At 44.4% G+C, this 24,389-nt stretch overlaps 1 protein-coding gene across 1 annotated transcript in view; it reads left to right on the top strand.

Moving 5' to 3' along the window:
• CTNNBL1 (catenin beta like 1) overlaps positions 1-24,389 on the top strand; it is a 161,373-nt gene that overhangs the window by 112,579 nt on the left and 24,405 nt on the right. The window contains exons 12-13 of the mRNA XM_044263053.1: positions 20,196-20,293; positions 22,360-22,440. Of these exons, the coding sequence (XP_044118988.1) occupies positions 20,196-20,293; positions 22,360-22,440 (179 nt within the window). The remainder of the gene's footprint in view (positions 1-20,195; positions 20,294-22,359; positions 22,441-24,389) is intronic.

Genomic DNA, 24,389 nt, shown 5'->3' with positions numbered 1-24,389 from the left:
GCCCCAGAGAAGTTAAGTACTTTTTCAAATCATGCACATGGTTTAAATTAACATCTTCTGGGGGCGCTTGGGTGGCTCAGCAGGTTAAAGCCTCTGACTTCCCAGGCTCCTGGGATCAAGCCCCACATTTGGGCTCTTTGCTCAGCAGGGAGCCTGCTTCCCCCTCTCTCTCTCTGCTTGCTGCCCTGCCTACTTGTGATCTCTGTCAAATAAATAAACAAAATCTTTTAAAAGTTAATTAATTAATTAATTAATTAACCTCTGCTGGAACACAAAGCCCGTATTCTTGACCTGGTGCTTCAGTTTCCCAAGGAGACATCTGAAAACCAAGAAGTTAAATGACTTTTAATCACCAAAGCAACAATCCAGTAACTTTAGTTATTTCTAGAAATATAATAGGAAAATTTATAATACTGGCATGGCTGTAAAGTTCTATGAACAAATGCTTTGGTATCTGGTAATGGGTTGTGAATTTTTTTCTTTTTCTTTCTTCCTTTTTTTTTGGGGGGGACGGGTATATTTTGTAATGTGGGATGTGAAATTTTTTTTACGTCAATCTAAATTTTTGAAATAATGACGCTTATTATAATAAAGTTCTTTTCTGTACATTTTATATTAAGTTGGATATTTTTTCCGAGCCAGAAGCTTGGCATGGTTCTTAATAGCAGAATAGCCTTCTAGAAAGAACATGATGCAGACTTGAGTTCAAATGCCACACCAGTTGTATTTTGAGACTCAGTTTTCAGTGTGACGGAGGGAGGTTCCTCACAGCAACAAGCAATTCATGGACACCAGCATGCTTTCCAACAAGAATTCAGCTCCGTCTGACACTATCTACGCAGAGATAGCTTCACATTCCACAGATTCGGGGCTCAGTCCTACAAGATTACCCTCCTCCGTCAGATGGCATTCGCAAGCCCAGAAGCCCTGTTCTTCTGACCAAGTGGCTCTAAATCAGAGGTTCTCAGGACCCCCTCCTCTGGTTCAATTAATTTTGTTAGAGCAGTTCACAAAACTCAGAGAAACAATTTAAGTACTAGGTTACCAGTTAAATATGAAAGGATGAGTCAGGGGCAGCAGACGAAGAGCTGCACAGGGCAGGTGATGGGGAAGGGCTGTGGAGCTTTCATGCCCTCTCCAGCTGCCACTCTCCCAACACCTCTGTATGTTGACCTGCCTAGAACCTCTCCAGACCTGTCCTTTTAGGTATTAGGGAGGCTTCTCTATATAGGCATGGTAGATTGAACCTGCAACCTTTCTCCCCTCCCGGGAGATCTGGGGGTGGGACTGAAAGTTATAACCCTCTAATCACATGATGGGTTTTCCTGGCAATCAGCCGCTCACCCTTAGGCATTCGGGAAGTCACCTAATTAAAAAGCCAAAAGACACCTTTATGGCTCTCTTCACTTAGGAAATTGCAAGGGTTTTAGGAATTTTATGCCAGAAAGGGGGACAAAGACCAAATATATGTATCTTACTATAAATCACAATATCACAGTAACCTTAGGCACATTAATTACCTTCATTGATCCCAATGAAGGTTGAAAGTGAGTGGGAATGTCCCAAGTGGACAAGAAAGGGAAGCGCTTTGAGGTGAGGGAATAGCATTTACCAGGGTACCAGAGGATATGGTGTGGGGCTCTGGAAGAGGCAGGCATTCGATGTTGTGGTCTTAGGGTTAGAGTCTAATAAACAGAGTGAACCAGACTGCTGACTGTATTTGTCAAAGCTAGTTGAGGTGACCAAGAGGCAGAGGACCTGGGCCAGGACAGCCTTCTCCTAACCCCGCCGGAGCAGACACTCCTAGACTCAGGGTCCTAGCTCTTAAATGTGCCTGAAACCTTCAAAAACTGAGAAAGGAAAGAGCCACAGCCCGTGTATTGTTGTCCTCCTTGGCTATCATTGATAAATCTACTAAATTTATTTTATTTTTCTAGCCCTTTTGTAGATTCTTCTCTGTTGATCCCAATTTTGGTATCCTTAAGGCATATCTCTCTTTCAGTGTCTTTGCAGTTAATTGATGGAATTAGTTATAATCATAAATACCTCCTTAAGTTAATCTCATTATAATTCCAGTAAGTCCACACTAACCCCCATTCCCTTTTAGTTCCTTTCTCAGATGAGGATAACATTTTTCTCCTCTTACAGACTCCCTATTGGAATCCTTGCTTCTCTCCAGTCCATTTTGCTTCTTCCAAAGCACAGGTGAACTGCCTCAGGCACCTCTAAAACACATATCTGATCACAGGACTGTGCTGCTGCTTTCTTGAGGCCTTCTTCGTGCAGGTCCAGGAGAAAGTCTAGATTGTTTAGCATGACCTAGAAAACCTCTCCGCATGGTCTTCTCTTGCTGTTCCCGTTCTCGTCCCTGCCCTGTCTCTAGCCTGCACTATAGTAGTTCCTCCGTGTCTTGACTGCCATGTGTTGACACTTGATGTTTTCCCTTGACATAGACACTCCTTTACTTCCTTTTCTGTGGGACTGATTACTTACTCCTTGGAATTTCCCCCAAACCTGCTCCCTCCTTGAAGCATTCCCTGGTTTTCCACATTTGTATTTAGACTGGTCCCTTTCTTGGGCTCCTAATAGCATCCTCATGTGTGGTGGTCTTGGCTGGCTTTTTTCCATTCATTTGTGAGTTCTGCCCAGCCATAGGCTATGTCTCAAGCTGAAGCAGGGGAAGGGGTAGAATCCCTTTGATCTTTTATATCCCTCTGAATAAAAACTCACTTGGAAGAAAAAACACTTTTACTATGAAAGATTTCAGGGACACCTGGCTGGCGCAGTCAGTAGAGCAAGCAACCCTTGATCTCAGGGTTGAGTTCAAACCCCTTGTTGGCCATAGAGTGTATTTAAAAAAAGAAGAAGAAAAAAAAATATTATGAAAGATTTCAAAAACACAAGGTAGAGAAAATTATACCTTGAGCTTTATATACCCATCACCCAACTTCTGTGATTAACATTTTCCAACCTTATTTCATTCTCCTCTTTTTTCTCCCTGGAATATTTTAAGGTAACACTAGACATTATATAATTTCACTGTGTGTGTGCAATTTGTAATTTACAAAATTAATAACTTAAATGAATGAGAGCCTTGGATATAGGCATTTTTCTAGCTAGAATATATATTCTAACATAAGGATCTGTTGATATTATAGTGTCTTATTATTAGATGTTAGAGGTAGCTTCAATTGTGGCAATTCTCAGCCTGGGCACTACTGACACTCTGAGCTAGTTAACTCTTCGTGGTGGGAGGCTGTCGTGTGCATTATTATAAGGTGTGCAGCAGCATGCCTCCCCTCCACCCAAGAGATGCTGGTAGCACCCCTCAGTTGTCACAAGCACACACATAAAAATTACAGACCGCCTCCAACAGTGGAATCCTTCTGTCAACATCTTCTTTTTCTATGTCAAAAGAGAAAATCTTTCATTTTCAGTTTCAGGCTAACGAACCAAACTGTTCTCCAAACTTGCACACACAAAACCACTGCAAAAACATGTGGTGATCTGTGTGAAGATGCTTCCTGATCATATTCTGACAGGGATGTGAAAGATCCCTCAAAAGAGAAAGATTCTCTCTTTTGACATAGAGAAAGAAGAATTTTGTAAATTTTGTAGATTTTGAGGGCTAGGAGCACTGTTCAAAAGACAACTGGGGAAACTGAGGTCCCAGAGGAAGAGTGCCATTCTGATTATTACTGTGCTTGTCCCTCTCTACCACACAGACTTTCTAGGAGCTACCAGAGTGACATCAGAGGCCTGTTGGGGGTGTCTCATTGAGGAGGGAAGATCATGTGGCTCGGCTGAGGGGAGTTCTAGAATCCTAGGACCAGCAAGGACATGCCGCTGCTGATTTGCTGTCACGCCAAGTATCCGCCGAGGCCGCTCATCATTCCCCCTTACCAAATATTTATGATGAAGCAGGCAAGGGAATTTTTTCCTTGGGAATGCATCTGGGGTTCCACAGTGGTAAACAAGTAGGATTTGTTTCACAGAAATTACTTTGAAGTCAGTTTTTGCCAGAAACCATCTGTTTTATATAAAGCAAAGGGACATCGGCAGTTCAGTTTGTAGGTTTGTTCAAAACGGCCTCTTTTTATTTCCCACAACTCAGTTTGCTAAGCAGTACCCTGGAAATTTGGGTGCTAGTAATTTTAGTTCACCACTAGAAAGGCAGATTTAGGGTGACAGAAAGAACGCTGGCCTTGTTGGGGGTTGCCTGCATGGCTTAGTCGGTTAAGCATCTGCCTTCAGCTGAAGTCATGATCCCAGGACCGAGCCCTACATCGAGCTCCTTGCTTGGCACGGAGCCTACTTCTCCTTCTGCCGGCCACTCCCCCTTGTGCTTGCTCTTTCTCTCTCTCTCTCCCCCTCTCTCTTTGACAAATAAAATCTTTAAAAAAAAAAAGAAAGCTAGCCTTGGAGGTCAGATCGGTCTCGGACTCTCACTAGCTCTGAGAACTTGGGTAAGGCACTTAACCCCAGTGCACCTTATTTTTTCTCCTCTGTAAAATGGGGAGAATATTCTACTCCAAGAGTGTCATGATTAATAAGTGAGGAAGAGTGTGTAAAGCACCTAGCACAGGAACCTGGTACATAACACTAATAAATGCTTTTTTCCTCCTCAGAGAGACCCCTTGGGAAAGTCACGTTGACCTCTCAGGCCCATCATTCTTTCTTGGACAACTAGTTGCACTGGGGGCGTGTGTGAGGCAGTGGGGGTGGCAGACCACTTCATCTATTTGCCAGTTGTTGATGATAGCCTCTTACTAACCAGAACATGGAGTTGCTGTTCACAAGTGCAGTGCTTCTTAAGATTAAGCAGCTTCCCTTCTCTCCTCCTTATTAAGGGCCTCATCCCTGTTAGAATCTGATCAGGAACCATCTTCACAGAGATCACTACTTGTTTTTGCAGTGGTTTTGTGTGTGCAAGACTGGAGGACAGTTTAGTTCGTTAGCCTGAAACTGGAAATGAAAGTACTGCGTTAGTGCGGCACCGAGATGCTCCTATCCTCTCGCTCTGCGCTGTTACTGGCTGATGGAAGAAGGTTAAGAAGTCAGACTTCAAGAAAATGAACAGAAGGCCGCCTTGGGTCTGCAAGCAGGGTTTTCTGGTTTCTGTGGAAATCAGCTGAAGCCCCAGAGTCTGGAGGAAGAGTGTGCGGAGCTCAGCAGTTGGTGAGGCCACAGCAGCTGGAAGGAGGGCCAGGCCGCCAACTGCGGAAGAATGGGAGGAGGGGCCGGTGGCTGTTTGAAGAGCGCTAAGGCAGGCCTGGTGAAGCAGATGAAAGGAGTGAAGAGCTAGGTTTAGATCATTCCCTGAAGGCCCTGAAAACAGGCTCTCCTTTTTCTTTTTTTTCTTCTCTAAACTGAATTTCTAATCTAAAGCAGGCATCCAGGGATGGCTTTCAGAGCGCGAGAACACCGCCCTTGCTTTGGGGCTGTGATGATAAGTTCTGCTGCTCCTTGACAGGCGGGTACTTGGAAAGTGGGACTTGGAATGGTGGACAGATCATGGAGAGGAGAGAATGTGGGGGAATTCTGGTACCCAGGCTTAGCCCCAGATATGTCCATACATACCCAGGTATCCAAAAAACTGCCTGGGTTGTGCTGAGCCTTCCCAGACTTTCAGGACTATCTGAGAATATAGTAAGCTAACCATTGAAAAGGACTCTTTTAAAAAAAAAAAAAAAAATCACACTACACACATTCAGGGGGATTATCTCATTTTAGGATCTGAAGGTTTCTATGTTTTTGTTTGGATGTGGGAAGGAAGATGATGGTAACTGTATCATGCCCTTTTCAGACCCGAAGAGAGCTTCTAGGCCACAGAATCAGTTTAAATTCACTTAGGTGGAATACCCCTAAAAGTGATATGCTATGGAAAAGGAAGCTGTAACCAGTCACACCTGACATTCAGCTGTCTTCATTACTGGAGCTATCAGTCTTGGGAGTCAGAAACCCTGCATCTGGGCCATCTCCGGCCATCTCAGACCAGTTCTTCCCAATATTGCCGGGTGTGGGTGCTACCAACCTAAGTATTGGCAGGAGTGCAGAGAGAAAACAGAGGTCCTGAAACACTAGGCATTTATTTCTGTCATCACAAGGATGAGGACTAATAACCTAAAAAACAAAAACATGTTAGTGCTTCCAACCAAGTTCTCCAGAATATAATGGAAAAGCGTATAGAACCTTAGAGACATTGAGGCAGAGAAGAAAGGGAATGTACCTTCTTACTAGCTGTTACCTCTGGTTCTAGGACTTTCCCCACTGGGATGTGTGGCTAGCTCCCCCAAAACAAGTGGGACTGTATACTCAGCTTTCTTGGAGTGAATACCTGACTTCTAGGCACACAGTGTCTCTTTGGACTTCCTAGAAAAGAACTTACCGGATTAGTGTTATCAGTTAGGAACTACAGTTCATTGCTAGTAACAGAGACTGGAAACAACACTGGTTTAAATAAAATAGATCACTAGAGATTTATTTTTGTCTCAAATAAAGAAGTCCAGAGATAGAACTAGACTGGTAGCTTTTTTTGTTGTTGTTTAAGATTTTATTTATTTATTTGACAGACAGAGATGACAAGTAGGCAGAGAGGCAGGCAGAGAGAGAGGGGGAAGCAGGCTCCCCGCTGAGCAGAGAGCCCGATATGGGGCTCAATCCCAGGATCCTGGGATCATGACCTGAGCAGAAGGCAGAGACTTTAATCCACTGAGCCACCCAAGCGCCCCTAGACTGGTAGTTTTAAGATGTCTTCAGGAACCCACGTTCTTTTTGTTATTCTGCTCTGCTGTCCTTCTCACAGGACCAGCGATATTTGTTTCCTTATTGGTGCATCCCAAGCGCATATAAATGTGCCTGGCTTCTGTTTTCAAGATTGTCTCATGGTCTTGATCATGGAGTTCCAGTAACTGTGTCTATATTCCAGGCTGCAGAAAAGCAAAAAGGGGAAGGAGGCAGGGCAGAAGGTGACATATCTCCTCCCAGAAGTTCCATTTCCCCATTTTTCTTAAGTCTTGACCCAAAGTGAGTCACTTGGGTCACTTGGGTCAAGCTAGGTCATACCTAGCTATAAGGGAGGCTGTCGTTTGTTTTTCTGCCTTTGTTTTTTTTTAAGCTGGGTAAATTACCAGACATATATGGGTTCTATTGGTAAGGAATCAAAGAAAATGGGTAGGTAACTGGCAGTCCTAACTGGTCAGGATGCTACCAGTTGGCATAGAGCATCTCTCTTCGGTAGAGATAGTCCAGGCCTTCTAAAGAGTTCCTGAAGTCACTGGTGGCCAGTTCATTCCTCATGGTGCCCACCAGAACCAGCATCATTTCCCAGTGCCCACTGCCGCCACTAGAGTGATGGGGTGATTGCACTGGCACAGCACATTGTAGGAGTCATCAAAAACTACAGGTTGGAGTCATTTTCCACTGGAGATGGTTGGGTATGCACATAGCAGGCCCTTAAAGCTTCATGGACTTCCCTTTCAACCCATCTGAGGTACGGGCTTTCCCTGATACACAAACATTTGACCTAGAGAGCTTCATGCTTTTCCCCTCAAACCCTGAGACAGAATGTTAGCTACCACATCATTCTGTTCTTTTCACTCGGAGCCCTTGGAGAATAGTTGTGTAGCAGAAAGAAGTATTTTTTGAGCATATGTATCCCTTTCTTGCTGCAAGGCCTATTTTCCCACAGATTCAAGGCTGTAAATTAGTTAAGCTAGCACTTAAACACTTTTTTAAACCCATACTGCTGCTCAAGCTCTGAAAGGAGGGGGATATCCCATGGGAAAGAGAAAATAAATCAACCAAAAGCAACACCTATCATATTGCTTTGCAGTCAGTAGGTGATTAGGCAATGTTTGTGGAATCTCATCGCAACTGAAAAATGAGAATACTGAATTAATTTTGGCTATATTTCAGGTTAAATGGGTTTCAGTGGGCCTATTTCAATGGAAAATGCATTCAAAATTTCAAACAACAGACATATTAAAAACTACTTTTTGGAAAAATAACCTTTAGGAATCTCATTCCATTTATATTCCAAGTGCTCATCTCTCACTTTTTTCCCTTGCCTTCTTCCTCCCAATATTTTCTTACAGAAATTTTCAAACATACAGGAAAGTTGAAAGAATTGTACAGTAAATGCTCACATACTCACCACCTAGATTCTGTAGTTAACATTTTACTGTATTTGCTTTGTCACTTCCGTCCATTTCTCTCAGCCATTCATTTTAATTTTTGATGCAGGAAATAAGTTACAGACATCAGTACACTTCACCCTAAACACTTAAGCAGGAGTATTAGCCTACTCCTACTCCTACTCCTACTCCTAGTATTAGCCTAGAGTTCAGTTAACAACAAAAAGCACATAGAGTGAAATGCACACATCTTGAGTGCACTGTTTGGCAGATTTGGACAGATACATATTCTGTCAAGGTCCAGAATGTTATCACTACCCAGAAAATTCCCTCATGCCCTTCCCTAGTCAAGCCCTCCCCCACAAAGGGGGGGATCCACAAAGGCATCCACTGTTCTGAGGTTTTCACCGTGTCTTAGGTAAACCTCATCTAGAGCTCCATGTCTGCAGGCTTAGGCAACGGATACCCTTTAGGGATAAAGCTTTCTCTGAGCAGACTGTTTTTGACATTCACCCATGCTGTCTCTAGTACATCAATAGTTTGTTCTTTTCTGTCCCTGAGTAGTATTCCATAGTGTGGGCGCATTTTTCCTGTTGCCAAACTATTTCAGGTTTTTGATCATTACGAGTGGAGCTGGCCTGAACGTTGTTTTTGTAGAATGTTCTGTGTCCGAGTCTTTTTGTGGTCCTGTGTTTTCATTGTCTCTTGAGTACTATCTGAGAGAGAAATTGCTGGGCCACTTGGTAGTTCACATCTCATTTTGATAAGTAGAATCTTGTAAGTCAGTTAAGAGAAGACCTTACTTGTGTGTAATCTAAGCTACTTCTCTCTTTTATAGACAAGGATATTGAGGTCCAGAGAGTAGATGGACAAGAGACCTATGCAGAGCCAAGGAGAAGACTTTTTTTAAAGTTTGTACTAGAAATCCCTGTCTCTTAAGTCTTTTCTGGTGTTCTTTATGTCATACTTTACTTCTTCCCTCCAGAAGGGGGCAAGGAAACTGGGCTTGTTTCTGAAAGACCATTAACTATTTCAATTTTTGCTTAGGGAGAAGTAACTATTAGATACACCCAAATGCAGTTTATTGCATTTGTTTCCTATGTTTCTGTAATGATCTGGATCTGTTCCTGCTTTCCCTCCAGTGTACATTCTAGTAAATCTTCCAGAATGATCTTTCTGGAACATAAGTCTGACCATACTACTTATTCTCCATCCTGTGTTCTATAGGTCTTATGGGACAAAGTCCTGCCTCTAGTTGAGTGTGCAGGGTTCCTGCTTCTCTTGCTTCATCTTACACGCCACCACCCACCCCTGCAGCCTGTCCTCTGTTGTGCTCCTTCACACCTCCGTGCCTTTCAGCCTCTTGTGTTTTGTCTAGAATGGTGTTCCTCCTTTGTGTCTCTGATAAATTCCTCCTCAGTCTTCAGAGGAGACTCTGAAAATTCCCTGATTGACCCAGACCCTCCGCAGGAAATCAGTTACTCCTTTTTTATGCATAGATATCTCTGACGGCTAACTCTTAAAACCATGGTGTTCTCTTAGGATGTCACATTCAGTATTAGTTGAATTTTTGTGGTGCAAGACTAAGTGCTGAAGGTGTAGAGATGAGTATGATGTGGCCCCCACTTGGGAGGCGGGCTTGCCATCTCTTGAGAAGACTCCTACGGCAGAGCAGTGGTTTCGGCGCAGTGGCCCGAGTACTCCCGTGGCCAGCAGCGTAGGGAACTCACTGCCCTGCAGCCTTCCAGGCATCAACTGTTGTGAAATTTTCATCGCATGAAACTACCTCATGGCTTTATCTGCAACACTAGTGAGGTTGAATGGTTTTTAAATCTGCTTATGGAGTATTTTTAACTCATGAGGAAGATAATCAAGTTTTAGTATAGTGGAACTAATTAGGTCACTTCCTAGCTGTGAAACCCTGGGAAGCAAACTTTTTTCCCTGGCTGAGTCTCTGGCTTCTTATCTATAAAATGGGGAGAATAATAAACATGTTTCCTAGGATTGTTACGAGAATTCAGTGAAGTAATACATGCAGAGTACACACAGGCACATAGTAGGTTTACAGGAAATATTGATTGCCTCTTTAAGTCCCCACTCTCTAGCCCAGGGCCTGCCTCATATTCAGGAGTCAGTAAATGTTTATGAAGAATAGGAATGTATGCATTTTGTATGTATGTGTCTAAAGGGCTATATATAGATGCTAACACAGATCCATCTGTTTCGAGAAGAGTGTTTGACTTGACTTGCATCAATATTCGACTGGAGTGGCTGAGCACACGCGCGTGACTCTTCTTGGGTTACCACATCCCCTGCTAAGCAGATGTCCATTATAATGGAATGTAAAAAGGGAAAAATAGTAATAAAGGCAGAGGAGTGTAATGTTGTGGCTTGATTTGACAGGGCCTCCTGCTACTTCAGCTGCTAGTGCCGGGCATGAAGCAGATTAATCTGTATTCCAGCACACTACTGCTGAAGTCGGGATCGGTTTAATTAGGGTATTTTAAACATCCTGTTTGCATCTAGAGTCTTACCAGGAAGCAGGATGTCTGTCTGTCTGTCTGAGGGAGTTCAGGGACAGGAGGGCAGCAAGGATGGGCAATAAAACAGAGATGGTTTTAATTTTAGAAACGAGAGAACAACAATTCTGTATGATCTCCTTAAGACAAAAGAGCTAATGGCCTTAGATGTTCCATGGAAACAAAGGCAGCCCTGCTGCATGGCCTTGAATTTAAAAGTGGCCCTGCAAGATGTTGCCAAGACATGGGCCGCCTGGTTGAAGTACAGGGACCATTTCCATCCTAAGAGTAGAGCTGTAGCTGACCCATGTCTTTCTTAACCATTTGGGCTTCTGGAAGGCAGGTGCAGGCTTTGAAGCTGGATGTGCCTCAGAGGGGCCCTGAATTCATTGTCCAACCACACAGGCTGGGCCAGTATTTAGATGCTAGGCTAGCAAGGCACTGATCAGGGTCCATAGTCCAGCATTTGTACTTATCTATGGTCTGCGCTCCGCCCCCACCTTTCCAACCTCATCACCTTTCATCCTCCCTTCCCCCTGCCACACAAATCCTTTCCCAGTTCTTTGTCCATAACCTGCGCATTCCAGCTTAACGCCTTTGATGCACGCTTTCCGTCTGGTTGGAATACCTTTGTTCCCATTCCCTCTCCTCCCCTTCAAAGCTCTTTTCTTGCTTGCTTCTCTTCTCCCAGGCTCAGCTCACATGGCATCTTGCCCACCAGTCTTCCCAGACACTCTGGCTAGCAGAGTATTTGCCTCCTCAGTTTCTGCCTCTTTCTCATCACTACCACTTCCTGTCAAGTAATTTTAGACTTGATAGACTGCAAGCACCTGGAGGGCAGAGTCAGTGTCTGGATGTCTTTGTCCCCAAACACTGTATCTTATACATTGTAGGGTTCTATTTTATGAATAAATGAATGAAGTTATGTCCGTTCCTGTGTCTAAGACCCCTGGAAGCTGCCTCCTGTGGCCCAGCTCAGGTTGTTAGTGCCTCTTCTTCCCTTTTGGTGGCCTCCTGGAACCAAAACTTCAACAGATGCAAGCAGGACACCTCAGACATCTGGAGGCCTTTTTCTTGGCACAGAATGGTAAGGAAGTCGTTTAAGGATTGACACTGTGCTCCCTGTCACCTCCATCCCCCTGTTCCCCACCTCCCACTCCAATCCCTACTTTGGGAGACCTGTAGGAACTAAATGTGTCCATAGAACCCAAAATCCTGGCCTCTGTTTCTCTATCCACTTTCCCACAGAGAGCTTGGAGCTATGAGCTCACAGCTGTTCACTTGCCTATGTAACGCACCCAGCTCTGTGTCACTTCCAGGAGTCTGAAAATGCGAAATGACGAAAATAGCCAGCCCTGCCCATTCCCATTCCTTCCTCTTTCCTCCCCTACCCCAACTGAGTTAGGGACCCTCCACATGTGTGCTCTGCGTATGCCACGTGTACCACACACTCACGTACTCAATGGTAGGTGTTTATTTCTTGGCCTCGCTCCTAGGATGATGAGCTCCTTTAGGGTGGTCTATCTTCTTTCTTCTCTGTGTCCCAGCACTTGCTACATTGCCCGGCACATAGTAGGTGCCCAGAAGTTTGAGCTGGTGTATGCACCACTTCATGCCCTGTAATTAATTATCCTGTGCTCACAAAACTCATAAAAGAGAAGGTATTTTTCATTTCCTCTACAGATCATGAGCTGTGTTTTCAATTCCACAGCAAGATCAAAAGGCAAATGATTACCATGGCCGAGTACATTTATTTTTATTAAAAGGTAGGACCATCTCTGCTTCTCTGTGCTGTGTCCTTCAGCTTACTAGTAAATAGCCACCGCCCACTGCAGGGCTGTCTGCAGGTCTCCCAGAACTTGTATTATCTGGCTTTATAGGCAGTCATGCACAAGCACTTTATTTTAATTTATTCTAGGATTAAAGAGTCTGAGTGAAGTTGGCCTTATGCCATCTTAGGGTTAGAACAAATCTCGAGTTACAGAAGATAACCCCACCAGCTGAGAAAGTCAGGCCACCTAAGTTCCTGTTTCCCTCAGCACAGGCTAGTGAGGGTGGCACAGGCAGACTAAAACACATTCAGTGGCAGTCACGCGACCAGGAAGCACTGTGGGAGGCGCTAGGTGGTGATCTGCGACAGGTATGTGGGCTGGAGACTGTCTTGCCATGTTCCTCATCAGCACAGAAAATCTCAAATGAATGTCTGTTGGGTGCCTGTTGTGCACCTGTCTCATTTGATACAGGGGATTTAATAGCTGGAAGGGACAGCCCCATTTTACAAACAGGAAAACAGACTTACTGATTAAACAATATGCCCACGTTTTAGTGAGCACCAGAGGCAAGACTCAAATCCAAGTCTGTCTGATCCTAAAGCTCCACATAAGGTTAGTTCATTGTTGGCCTTTCTGGAGCAGGTCCTAGAAGTTAGACTTCCTGCTGTACCTATGCATCTTTATCAGCAGTGGGCCACCAGTAGGCCTGGTTGTTAACAGACCTATCTATGGATAAGGAGCTCTCCTCACAGAGAGAGGTGTTAACCTCCTGGGGTTTGGACCACCCTTTTTTAAGACTGAGAATGAGAAATGTTAGTCCATCTCCTCCTTTACAAAAACAGTGCACCCTGTATGAGGCTAGTTGGAGTCACTGCCCCTGTCTGGTTTGTTCCGTTCTGGAAAGACCTCTGATCTGGGTATACTAGATCATAGGTTCTTAACCAAGGAGCCATCCCCAAGAGATGGAAACACTCTGAAATTCAATGGAAGTGTTACATTTGTATATAATAACGTTTTGCAAAGGATAGCATGCATAAGAGTTCATCAGATTCTCGAAAGTTTCTGTTGTGATTTTTAAAAAAGATAAATTGCAGATCTAGATGCCAGCGGTCCTTTTGACCTGAAGCAAATCACATCCCTTATCAGGGCTATGGTTTCTATACTCAAAATTCCAGAGGAGTTGAAGCAAAGATTTCTAATTCTCCTTCCAGCTCTGAAAATGACAGAACTCAAACTGACCCCAGAGAATCAAACTCCAGATACCCAGGGGTCTAACCCATTGCTAATCACCCTTGAGAGGCCCCTAAAGCTAGGGAAGAGGGGCCAGAACCACCCCTCGCAGTGGTGTCACTGATTAGTGCCTGAGGCTGGCAGTTGTCTGTTGAGCGGGGCACCGGCAGGCAGGGGCTCACACTGACACAGTGTCAGTACTGGCTCTGGAATATTCCACCAAGACCCCAGCCTCCCTACCTAGTGACTTGACATTGTAGGTTGGCTTGGCCTTCCCGTCTAGGAACCTGTGGCTTCCTTTACCGTGTGTGTGTGTGTGTGTGTGTGTGTGTGTGTGTTCATTCTGCTCTCCCGGGCCCTGTGTGTGTGTGTATGTGTGTGTTCTGCTCTCTCTGGACCCTGCCTTAGAGGTGGTTTTCTGCAGCGGGAATCACCACATCCACGCCATCTGCGTTGACAGCTCCATAGCCATCCTTCGACTCCATTTTATCCTGTCGAAATGACAGAGCAGCTGAGTGGTGCTGGCCAGCAGATAAACCTGTTATCTCCCTTGCTCTCTGTGCCAGCAGTTCTCCCCATCTTCTTGGTGCATGAAAAATTGACACTACCTTGGGCTGAAATCTGTTCCTAGGTAGGCTACATTTATTAGTGGCTAATGAAACTGTGAGTGTTTATGTGTGTGTGTGTGTGTGTGTGTGTGTGTGTGTGTGTGTAAAACTTGGGGTAGCTGAAGTGTTTTCCTATCTGTCAGGCACCAGTGACCTACAGCCAACCACAAGACCCAGAGAGAAAGAGACAGAAAGTACCTAAGCTACCTAAGCAGCTTCGGGTCTCCGGAAATTAACAGCCTGTTTTTTTGCTTAAAATCCCAAATAGGTGAATGCCATTTGTTCTTAGTATATACTCTGTAATAGATCAAGGTATCTCCTGCTCCAGGCTGGGATGAGCTGTAGAAATGCATGCTAATATGATCTAGTGCCAAAAAAGATGATTATTCTGTATATTACATTTTCCTCTTTGAAAATCACAGCTCCTGATAGCAGCGCTGTTCCATTGGCACCCCACCCTCCCATCTTGTTCGGGTATATAGAGAACTTTCTCTTCCAGCTCTTTACCCTCCATCATAATCAGCATGATGAAAAGGGAAATTTGAGAAGTTCTGGTTCAGTATTTGCAGAACTGCCTAAAACCCAAAGTCTCTTCTTTATTTGGACTCGGGTAGAAATCACCTCTGGAAAGAGTAACTCAGTAGGAGAGAAGAGGGGTTGTTATTCACGTCTTACTCCATATGGCCTGTTGCTTCATTTTCTTTCATTAAAATTGTTGAATTTTTTTAAAATCCACATTTACATAGTGCCAACCTTTTGGACACAATGAGCCCTACATGAAGCACATCATCAGGCTTCGCATGGTTTAGTTTCTGGTTTCTTTTATCTTCTTTAAAAGCTCTGATGGTTACTTTTTATATCCAGAAAACCTATAACAACATAGTAGGAAAGCTTATTGTTTAGAGTCAGGCATCTTGGGTTCCGACCTAGTTCCCACCACTGACTGAAGGACATGACATTAAGTAAGTTGATGAACCTCTCTGAGCCTTGGATTCTCCATTTATAAAAGAGGGATGAGAATGGTACCTTTCTCATGGCTTAGTAGTGAGGATTCGGTGAGAAAATTGTGTACAGACTCAAGCCTGCTGTCACAGATACACAATTGGTGACAGTTACTATTGTACCCTACTTACTTTCAGCTAGGTACTTGAAGCTACTTGTAGCAAAACAATATGGTGATGCTAAACCTTAGCTTTGAATAAGAATTTGTCAAAACACAAATGTCCAGCTGGAGAAAATATTTGCAGTGTATATGACAAAAGGATAATAGTCTTAATTTACATAGAGCTCATAGAAATCAAATTGGAAATAAGGCCAGGCAGCTCACCCAGAAAGCAATACAAGCGGTCAGTAAACATCAGAAAAGCTGCTTAACCTTGTTCATAACAAGAACAAAAACATGCTAATCAGAAGAAGATCCCACTTTTCACCCACTAAGTTGTCATAATTTTTAAGTGGATAGTATCCAATCTGAGTGAGGATATGGGAAAACGGATACTCTTTATATGTAAGAGTATAAATACATATATATATGTATTGTATTGTATATCTATTGTATATACATATATATCTATATATATATATCTATTGTATATACATACATAAAATTTTGCTTCCATTCTGTGTGTGCATGCACGCGTGTGTGTGTGCGTGACACTGAGAGTGGACATGAAATTGGTACAACCTTTTTGGCAAATAACTTATCAGCGTCTTTCAGTATATTCTGTATGAATACTTTTTGACTCACCAAATTTCACTGCTAGGAATTTGCCATAAGTATACACATGCTGTGGGGCACCTGGGTGGGTCAGTGTTGGTTAAAGCCTCTGCCTTCAGCTCAGGTCATGATCCCAGGGTCCTGGGATCAAGCCCCGCATCGGGCTGTCTGCTCAGTGGGGAGACTGCTTCCCTGCCTCTCTGCCCACTTGTGATCTCTCTCTCTCTGTGTCAGATAAATAAATGAAATCTTTTTTAAAAAAATACACATACAAAGGTGTATTAATGCCAGAAAAAAAGTACACATGCCAGAATATGTGTACGTGGATGTTTGGTGCAGCATTGTTCCTAACAGCAAAAACAAAACAAAACCGAAAACTGGAAACCACCTAAAATACTCATGATTGAGCAGGACACTAGTTAAATTATGATAAATAAGGTCAGTGGAATCCTAGATCGCCATTAGAAAAAAACGAAGTGTGTACTGATATGGAAAGATAGATAGATATATACATCTATATGTATATATATACACAAATATATATGTGTATTTTTACATCTTATGTGAATGTATATTACTATTATGTATGTATATTATTTTTTTTTCCTCTCCTCTAAGAATATACACAAGATACCTTATAGGTATTTTCCCCTTGGGAGAGAAGAAAAGGATGATGGCAGCAGTATGAGAAAAGACAAATATTAGGTGTTCAATAAATACTTTTTGAATGTGTTTTAGACCTTTGTGTATGGTCTCATTTTTACCATGTGTATCCATTACTTCTATTTTATTTAATTTTTTAAAGATGTTATTTATTTCTTTGAGAGAATGGGAGAGGATGTAAGCAGAGGGGAGGTGCAGAGGGAGAAGCCAAGCAGGGAACCAAACATGGGGCTAGATCCAGCACGATGGGGTTATAACATAAGCCAAAGGGAGATGCTTAATCGATTGAGTGACCCAGGTACCCCCTTACTTTTATTTTAAAATCAATTGGTGGATCATGGTGGGAATTCCTAATAAGGCAGTAAAAGAAATTGCTTCCTGTCGGTGAGCTGAAACTCATCTTTGAGCTTCCCAGTAGCCAAGGCAAAGAGGGAGCCCTGATAAGCATAAAAAATTCATCAGGAAAGAGAAACATTTTCCTGATCTTCATCTCTAAAAGGACTCTAGCGCTAAGGGTTGGTCTAAACTCACATTTTGTCTTGTCTCTCCCCATCTTGAAATTCATGGGTGGATTCTTGCAACTTTTTTTCATGATCTACCCTCTGCCACCTAACTGGCCTCCCCTCCTCCATGTGGATATGACACTCCATCCAAACTGGCCTTTGCATATATTGTTCTTTCCGCCTGCGTTGCTCTCTCCTCTTCTCAACCTGGTTGTCAGCCAGAGCTGTTGTATTGGAACTTTTTGAAGATGTAGTTGTTTGTTACCTCCAGTGGGAATCCTTTTAGGTCAGATATCCTTTCTCTGTGCTCCCTAGGTCCCCTGTGCCTACCTCAGTGATGGGACTTGTCACACTACCCTGTTACCATTGTTTTGTTTCTGCACTAAATAAGGAGCTCCTTAAGATTAGGGATAATGTGGTGTTTATTTGTGCTTGCCAGCACAAAGATAAGCAAGTAGCCAGTGAATGATGACATGAGTCATCTGAAGTTTGAGCTCTGCCTCTTTCACCAGTTAGCTGTGCAGACAGTCCCTGTGCTCTTTACTCCGTCTGTACAATGAGAGATTTGGCCCAGATAGTCTATGAGAACTCTGGCTGATTTCTTTTTCTTCCTCTGTGGTTGTCAGATTGTCATATGTACACGTGGAGATTATTGCCACTGGTTATGCTGAGTAATTTCAAAGTTTCAGAACTGAGCCTGTTAGAGTTCACTGCGTTGATTATGGCTGATCCCACATCTGCTCAGCAGCTGAAGAGATCAGAGCCCAAGATTGAGAACTGATGACATCCCCTACTCTGTCCTTCTCTCCTCTCCTTGGCATGCAGTGAGGTCAGAGAACTTTCCCTGACATGTGCCTCCAAAGATGGCCTTGTCTTATCCTACATTCTCACCCTGAGCTGAGCTGTTTGGTTCACTGTCTGTACCATCGGTTCCATGACAGTCTTTGCCTTCTTGTGAAAACAGGTCCTGTGCTGTCCACTGTCTGCTTTCTGCACTCACCCCATCCTATTCCCTGTTCTCTGCTCCCTTCATTTTGTTCAAGATGGAGATTATACCACCTCAATCTCAGCTTCACACAAAAGTTGGAAGAGAGAGATTGGGGTAAACCTGGGGCATTGTTTGGGGACCAGGGAGGGATAGACCAATGAAAAAAGCAGACAAAGATTCCTGCCTTTAAGGAGCTGACATTCTGATTGAAGGGAGACTGAACAGAATGAATGAATGAATGAATGAATTATATGGTGTTTTAGAAGGTAATTATGCTGAAGAGAAAAATAAAGCAGCTAAGACTTAGAACTAGGTAGTGTCAGGGTATTGCGTTTTTAAATGGGGTGGTCAAGGAAAAGCCTCATCTAGAAGATGGCAGCTGAGTAAAACTGGTGTGACGATAGAGCCATGCAATAATCTGGTGACGAGAGCAGGAGCTCGCCTGACGTTAAAACGGCATTTAGTCCAAGTGAGTGGGGGAGCCATCAGCGGGCTTTAAACAGAGAGATGTTGGGCTCTGACTTTGGGTTTTAACCTAAAGGATCGTTCTGACTGCTGTATGGACATGGGGCCAGAGGGAGCAAGGGGGGAAGCAGGGGATATTGAATTGAATATTCCAAGCAAGAAAGGACAGTGGTGTGGACCTGAGTAGCCGCCGCGGGGGCAGCAGGAAGAAGAGGTGGGATTCTGGATATAATTTGAAGGTAAAGCTGACAAGGTTTCCTGTGAGACCTATGAAGAAGGAGAGGTTAAGGGACATCTCCACTGTTTTCAGCCTGAGGAACTGGAGAATTTGGCTGCCATTAACCAGGTGGGGAAGACTGTGGGGAACAGGTTTGAGGAGGCAGAGCAGGAGCTGGATTTGGGATGTGTCCAATTTAAAAGGAGCTGTTGTCAGCCACGTGGAGAGAGCAGGGAGAAAGGTGAGCACATGAGTCTGCTTTCAGAGAACAGGACTGGCCAGTACACCCAGGTTTGGCAGCTGTCAGCGTGTAGGTGGTTTTTAGAGCAGTGGGACTAGCGTGGGCCTTCCCAGAGAGGTGACTGTGGATAGAAGACAGGATGCCAGACAACCTCGGGCAGTACGAGACCGGGGATGTGGAGAGGCAGGGAATGCTTCCGACGTAAATGAGGGGCAAACAGTCGCATCTGTGCTGTGGTGAATGCCTACCGGGGGCTTTAATTAATAGGTGACTTTTTGAGAACTCAAGGGGAGTTTGACACGTGAAGATGTTCTTCAGTCACTTTTCAGATAGAGTATTTGTTGCCTACGCTCTGGGCATTATCTCAAAATAAACTTCCCTCTGTCATTTCTCCACGACTAGACTTCTGCCGCCTCCTTTTCAAGGTCATTATTCTTGATTTTTAAAAATTCTTTTTAAAGAAAAGAATCTCTTCACAGCTAAAGCCTATAATATACCCTTCAATTACCCTCTTCTTCCCACAGTAGAAAAATAGTAGCTCATAATAGAAGCCTGTGGGTTACATGAACTGAAAAAGCATCGTTACCATTTTGAAGTACTTACTGGCCAACTGCTTTCAAACTTGGAGGAGTTTTAGCTGCATCAGAATGGCAGTGATAACCCTGGTGCCCTGTCAGGTCCCTTACTGAATTCCAGGATATTTACCTGGGGAAGGTATGAGGGAATTTTGAGGATTTGATAGAACACGTCTTGTTTGTTCATTATATACTCATCTCATAGCAGACATTCATACTGTGTTCACAGGTTATTTCTGTAAATGGGGGATTAGTTTAAGGTTCTGTTGTGGACAATAAAATCAATTAATTCCAGGTGGACTAGAAGTTCTGACTTAGTTTTGATTCACTCGTTCAAGTTGTCCTTGAGGATATCATCCCTTTTGAATATGTTTCTTGTGCAGCGTGTCAAGATCAGTTCAGGTTTCCAGTGACACAATTTAAGTTCTTGTCTTATTAATCAATAGCAGCAGTCAGGGAAGGCCTACTTATTCCTCCTCCAATAGAACCAGATCAGGCTTGAAGAGAGGTAATAATTACCGCTCTGATCACAGCATGTTCCCTTTTCTCCTTCCCAACCCAGAGCATGTCTGTTCGATCCTGGCTTCCCTCCTGCGGAACCTGAGAGGGCAGCAGCGAACGCGGCTTCTGAATAAATTCACTGAAAATGACAGTGAGAAGGTGGGTGTGCCTGCTGCACGGTAAGGCCGGGCCCAGGGCTGGGGGGCTGGAAGAGCTCTTTACCTGATGCCATCTGGGGGGTGCTGGGCTGAGCGCTCCTGCCCTAAAGTATTTTCTCCAGCATGGCTTTGGGTCTCGGGTTTTTCTGTGACTCTGCCTCTCCTCTCCAGATCCATCCTTCTGGGAGTAGTAGCACCTTGGGGTGGCAGCAGCTAGTACCTCAGGGTGATTTTTAGACCCAGTGAGAGTGGAGTTGTAATACGATTTGGATTGGGGCAAAGTCATCAAGAACCATAGGCTTTAGATTCAGACGTCTCGATTTGAACCTGGTTTTGCTATTTTCAACATGTGTACCACTCTGAGCCTTGTTTTCCCTGTCTTTGAAATGGACATGTTAATTCCCATCTTCAACAGTCAAGGAAAGGAAGACTAAATGTGGCCTTCCTAGGTGGCAGTAATGGAAGGTTCTGTTATGGACATAGAGAAGGGAGAGCCTGTCCTCCACGTCCTGTGGGATAAGAGAATGATCACATAAATGAGATTAGGTGCATCTTTTACATTGTGATTTAGTGTGCCAAACCATAAGAGTTTCAACAGTAGCAAGAGTCATATATATATATATATATATATATATATTTTTTTTTTTTTAAGAGTCAGCATATATTCAATGTTTGGGGGGCTTAGCAGGCTCCTTTCATTGTTTCATGTATCCTCCTGGCACCGTGGGGTTTACCCTCTGTGTGGCTTTCGTCCACATTTGCAGGTTAGGAAATAGGCTTGAAGGCATTACATTGCTTGCCCACGATCACGGTCTACTGTGGGCGTGCCGCTAGTTACGAGTTAGATCATTCTAGATGAATGAAATCAAAGACCCAAACCCCTTTTATAACTTACCATAATTCCTTTCTGTGTCCAAGGAAAGGCTGAAAGTTTGTCCTCCTTCTGAGGGAGGTTTATGGCTGTCTCTCTGAGCTTGCGCCTCACCGTTTCCTCTAGCCTCGCTAGCTGTGTAGCATGGGGAAGAGGCCATCATGAGGTTAGGCACAGAACACCTTAGCAGACATATCACCCTGGTGACATTTAACGTCTGTGCTTCAGTTTTTTTGTCTCTAAAATTAGGGTCACTATCTTTCCTGCCTACGTTCTCAGGGTTTTTTTTTAAGGTGTAAGGAAATAATGGACACGAAGATACTCTATCAACTGAAATATATAAGATCTTGGGGTCGTCATTGTTATCCAGAGAAGATTTGGGTACAGTCCTCCTGGACTCTGAGGGCGTGTTGAAGCACCATCTGGTGTTAACCACTATAAGCTCTTGAGTAAATATCAGGGTTGCCAAGAGCCGTGGTGGTGCCATCCTAGTAAAGAGATAGTTTAGAACTCTAAGCTGGTTTCACGGTGTTTGTTCAGTCTTTTGGAAGTCTTAGGGAAAAATGAAACTTTTTCAAGTTTCCTTGAAGTGTTCCTTGGGCCATGTTTGAAGCATGACTTTTGCTAAGTTGAAAACTGATTTTTAAGTTATTGCTGAGCAGAAGTCAGGGCCTTTTTTTAAGTTGCTGAAAGAGTTTTTTTCGTGTACTCTCTTCTAACTCGAAAGCAACTAAAGAGATTTTACTCAGACCTTTTTAAAAAAAGATCAGCTCTGGGGTAGAATCTGAACATGAAAGGTTTCAGTTGGAAGAAAGAAATTTCTATAAAGTTCTAAGTGAATACCAAGTATGTAACTTCAGGCTCCTTCTCTTTGCAAGAAGGGACTTGAATTTTTATTTATCTGTTTGTTTTCAACAACTCGAATTCACAGGAGCCCTCGAACGGCCGGAATGCAGTGCCCTTTGAGGAATGGGCCTGTGTTGGGACTGCACCCATCCTAGGTGTTGGCCTGTTCTGCCCCGGCTCTTCAATTCATTCCTGCTGTGTTTCTGAGCAGAGCTCATCCTCGATGTCAGAAGTGGGAGAGTGGGTCTCCTATTGTACGGAGTGACAGTGAGATGAATGGGAGCCCCACTGTTCTCTTGCCTTGGTATTCTTTTTCCTTCTCACTCATGTCTGAAATATCTCTCTTTCAGGTTGACAGACTGATGGAGTTGCATTTTAAGTATCTGGATGCAATGCAGGTGGCGGACAAGAAGATTGAAGGGGAGAAACACGTACGTATCCTCGCCTGTCTTTTGCCGACCGTCGACTTAGCATTTCATTTGGGTCCCTTTGTATCTTCTCTGTCCCCATAGGACAGGCAAGGGCAGAGGTACCACCTACCCTCATGTGCCGCCTAACCTGTTAGAGCAGAGCAGGTGACAGTCTGCCAGTGGTTAGATCTTCTAATAGGAGTGCATGTCCTTTAAGAGGGAGGACGTGTCGGAATGATCCCTGTCCAGCCGGGGGTCTGGGTGATAGCACAAGTACCCTTGACATGAGCTTCTCTTAAAACATCTGGCCAAAGTGCGGTGTACTGACTTGGTTCCACGCTGGCAGAGCTGGCAGAGTCCATCTTGGTTCATACCCTGCTGGCTTCTGTAGTCATAGGGGAAGCGTCCAAGGGAAGGGTGATCATGGGATAAGAACTGGAAGGAAAGGTCGAGGTCACTCACTGACATAAGAAAAGCTGGAGACCTGGAGAAAGGGCCTCAGAGGTATTGCAGCAAAGCCTGTGTACCAGGTTCCAGAGGACTGACCCTAATTTCTTCCCCTCATGGCTGCTGAGGGAAGTGAAGCCTGTCAGGTTTGTTTCTTGAGGAGTTGGGCTTGCTATGCTGCTACCCTGCCTTCTGTACTTTCCACCTGCTTCCATTTTGTTCTCTGCCATCTCTGGCCTCTACCTTTCTCATCTGTCACCTTCACTGGGGGCAGGCATTTGTGTTGTTTAATGTCCGGTCTCCTCCCCGCAAGACATTCCTCAGTCTGCGGTCACATTGCCAGAGGATCCTTGCCTTGCTTTTTTTCAAAGTCTCTAATAGACTTCATTTTCTTTGTGATCTTGATTTGCTCTACTGCTCCATTCTCTTTTGTTCTTCTTGCCTTAAAGATATACTGGAGGCTTTTGAGCCGCACAGGTGGGAGAGCCAGTTGGGCCCCAGCTCCCATCTGTGGTGGAGCAGTGCAGCTGTGGGGCAGAGCCCAGCGCACAGGGGACTGCGCTGGCATTTGCTCCCAAGCTAGACCTTAGGCCAGGGTGAGAGCCCCGAGCTTATGGGGAGACAGCGACCCTCTTGTCTGTGTCCTGTTTCTCTTCACCCCTTTGTAACAACCGCCCCCGCTTCATAAGCTATACCTTCCTTTATGAATGCCAGGGGACAGGTCGCTGTGGGAGTCGTGCACGGGATCTCCCTCCCCCTAGTAAGTCCTCAGATGTTTGTTGATTGATTGAATTGACCGACTGGGACTTCCTCGTTTATGGGGTGACACTCCTACAAGATAAAGGCAGAGGCTCCGAATCCTGAGGCTGGACTGCAGACGCCAGCGTGTTGCACGCGCAGTTCTTGTTCTGCCCTCCCACCCCCTTTATTTTTGACTGGGGTTTCCTTCTCCATCCTTTCTTCCCTTTACAGTAACTTGTGCATGGTGGACACTTAGTGACTGTTTAAGTGGCAGAATAATGTCTTCTTTCTCTTCGTCTGAATGATAATTGGAAGAAATTTCCCTAGACTTTTGTGGGGAAACAGCCACAAGACAATTAGAACTCCAGCTCTGACTGAAGACCTATGTTATCTACAAGAGGAGATTTTCAGGGGTAGAAGGAGGACCTGGGAGTTGAGGGACCTAGAATTTTAGGCAGGCACCCTCTCTCCATCACTGTGTGACCCTGGCTTGTCACCATGCTTCATGTAGCCAGCTTCTTAGCTATAATGTGGTATCAGCAAACACCTCTCAGATCCTTTCCAACTCAGTGTTGCCCCTCAGGTTCAAGCGCACATCCTTGGGTCACTGGGCCGGCTTCTAGCAGTGGGGTGGAGTAAGAGCACAGGGAGGGGATGATCGGTGACCACGCGGCCCTTCATACAGAGGAGCGGCAGCCTCCGAGAAAGTATTGGGTGAGTGGGGAGTCAGAGAACCCTGGATTTGGATTCCAACTCTGCCACGTCCTAGCTCTGAGACCTTG

This window comes from Neovison vison, chromosome 8 (assembly GCF_020171115.1).
Source record: "Neovison vison isolate M4711 chromosome 8, ASM_NN_V1, whole genome shotgun sequence".
NCBI lineage: Eukaryota > Metazoa > Chordata > Mammalia > Carnivora > Mustelidae > Neogale > Neogale vison.
The sequence above is the reverse complement of the archived record's forward strand: the minus strand, read 5'-3'. Positions and strand labels throughout refer to the sequence as shown.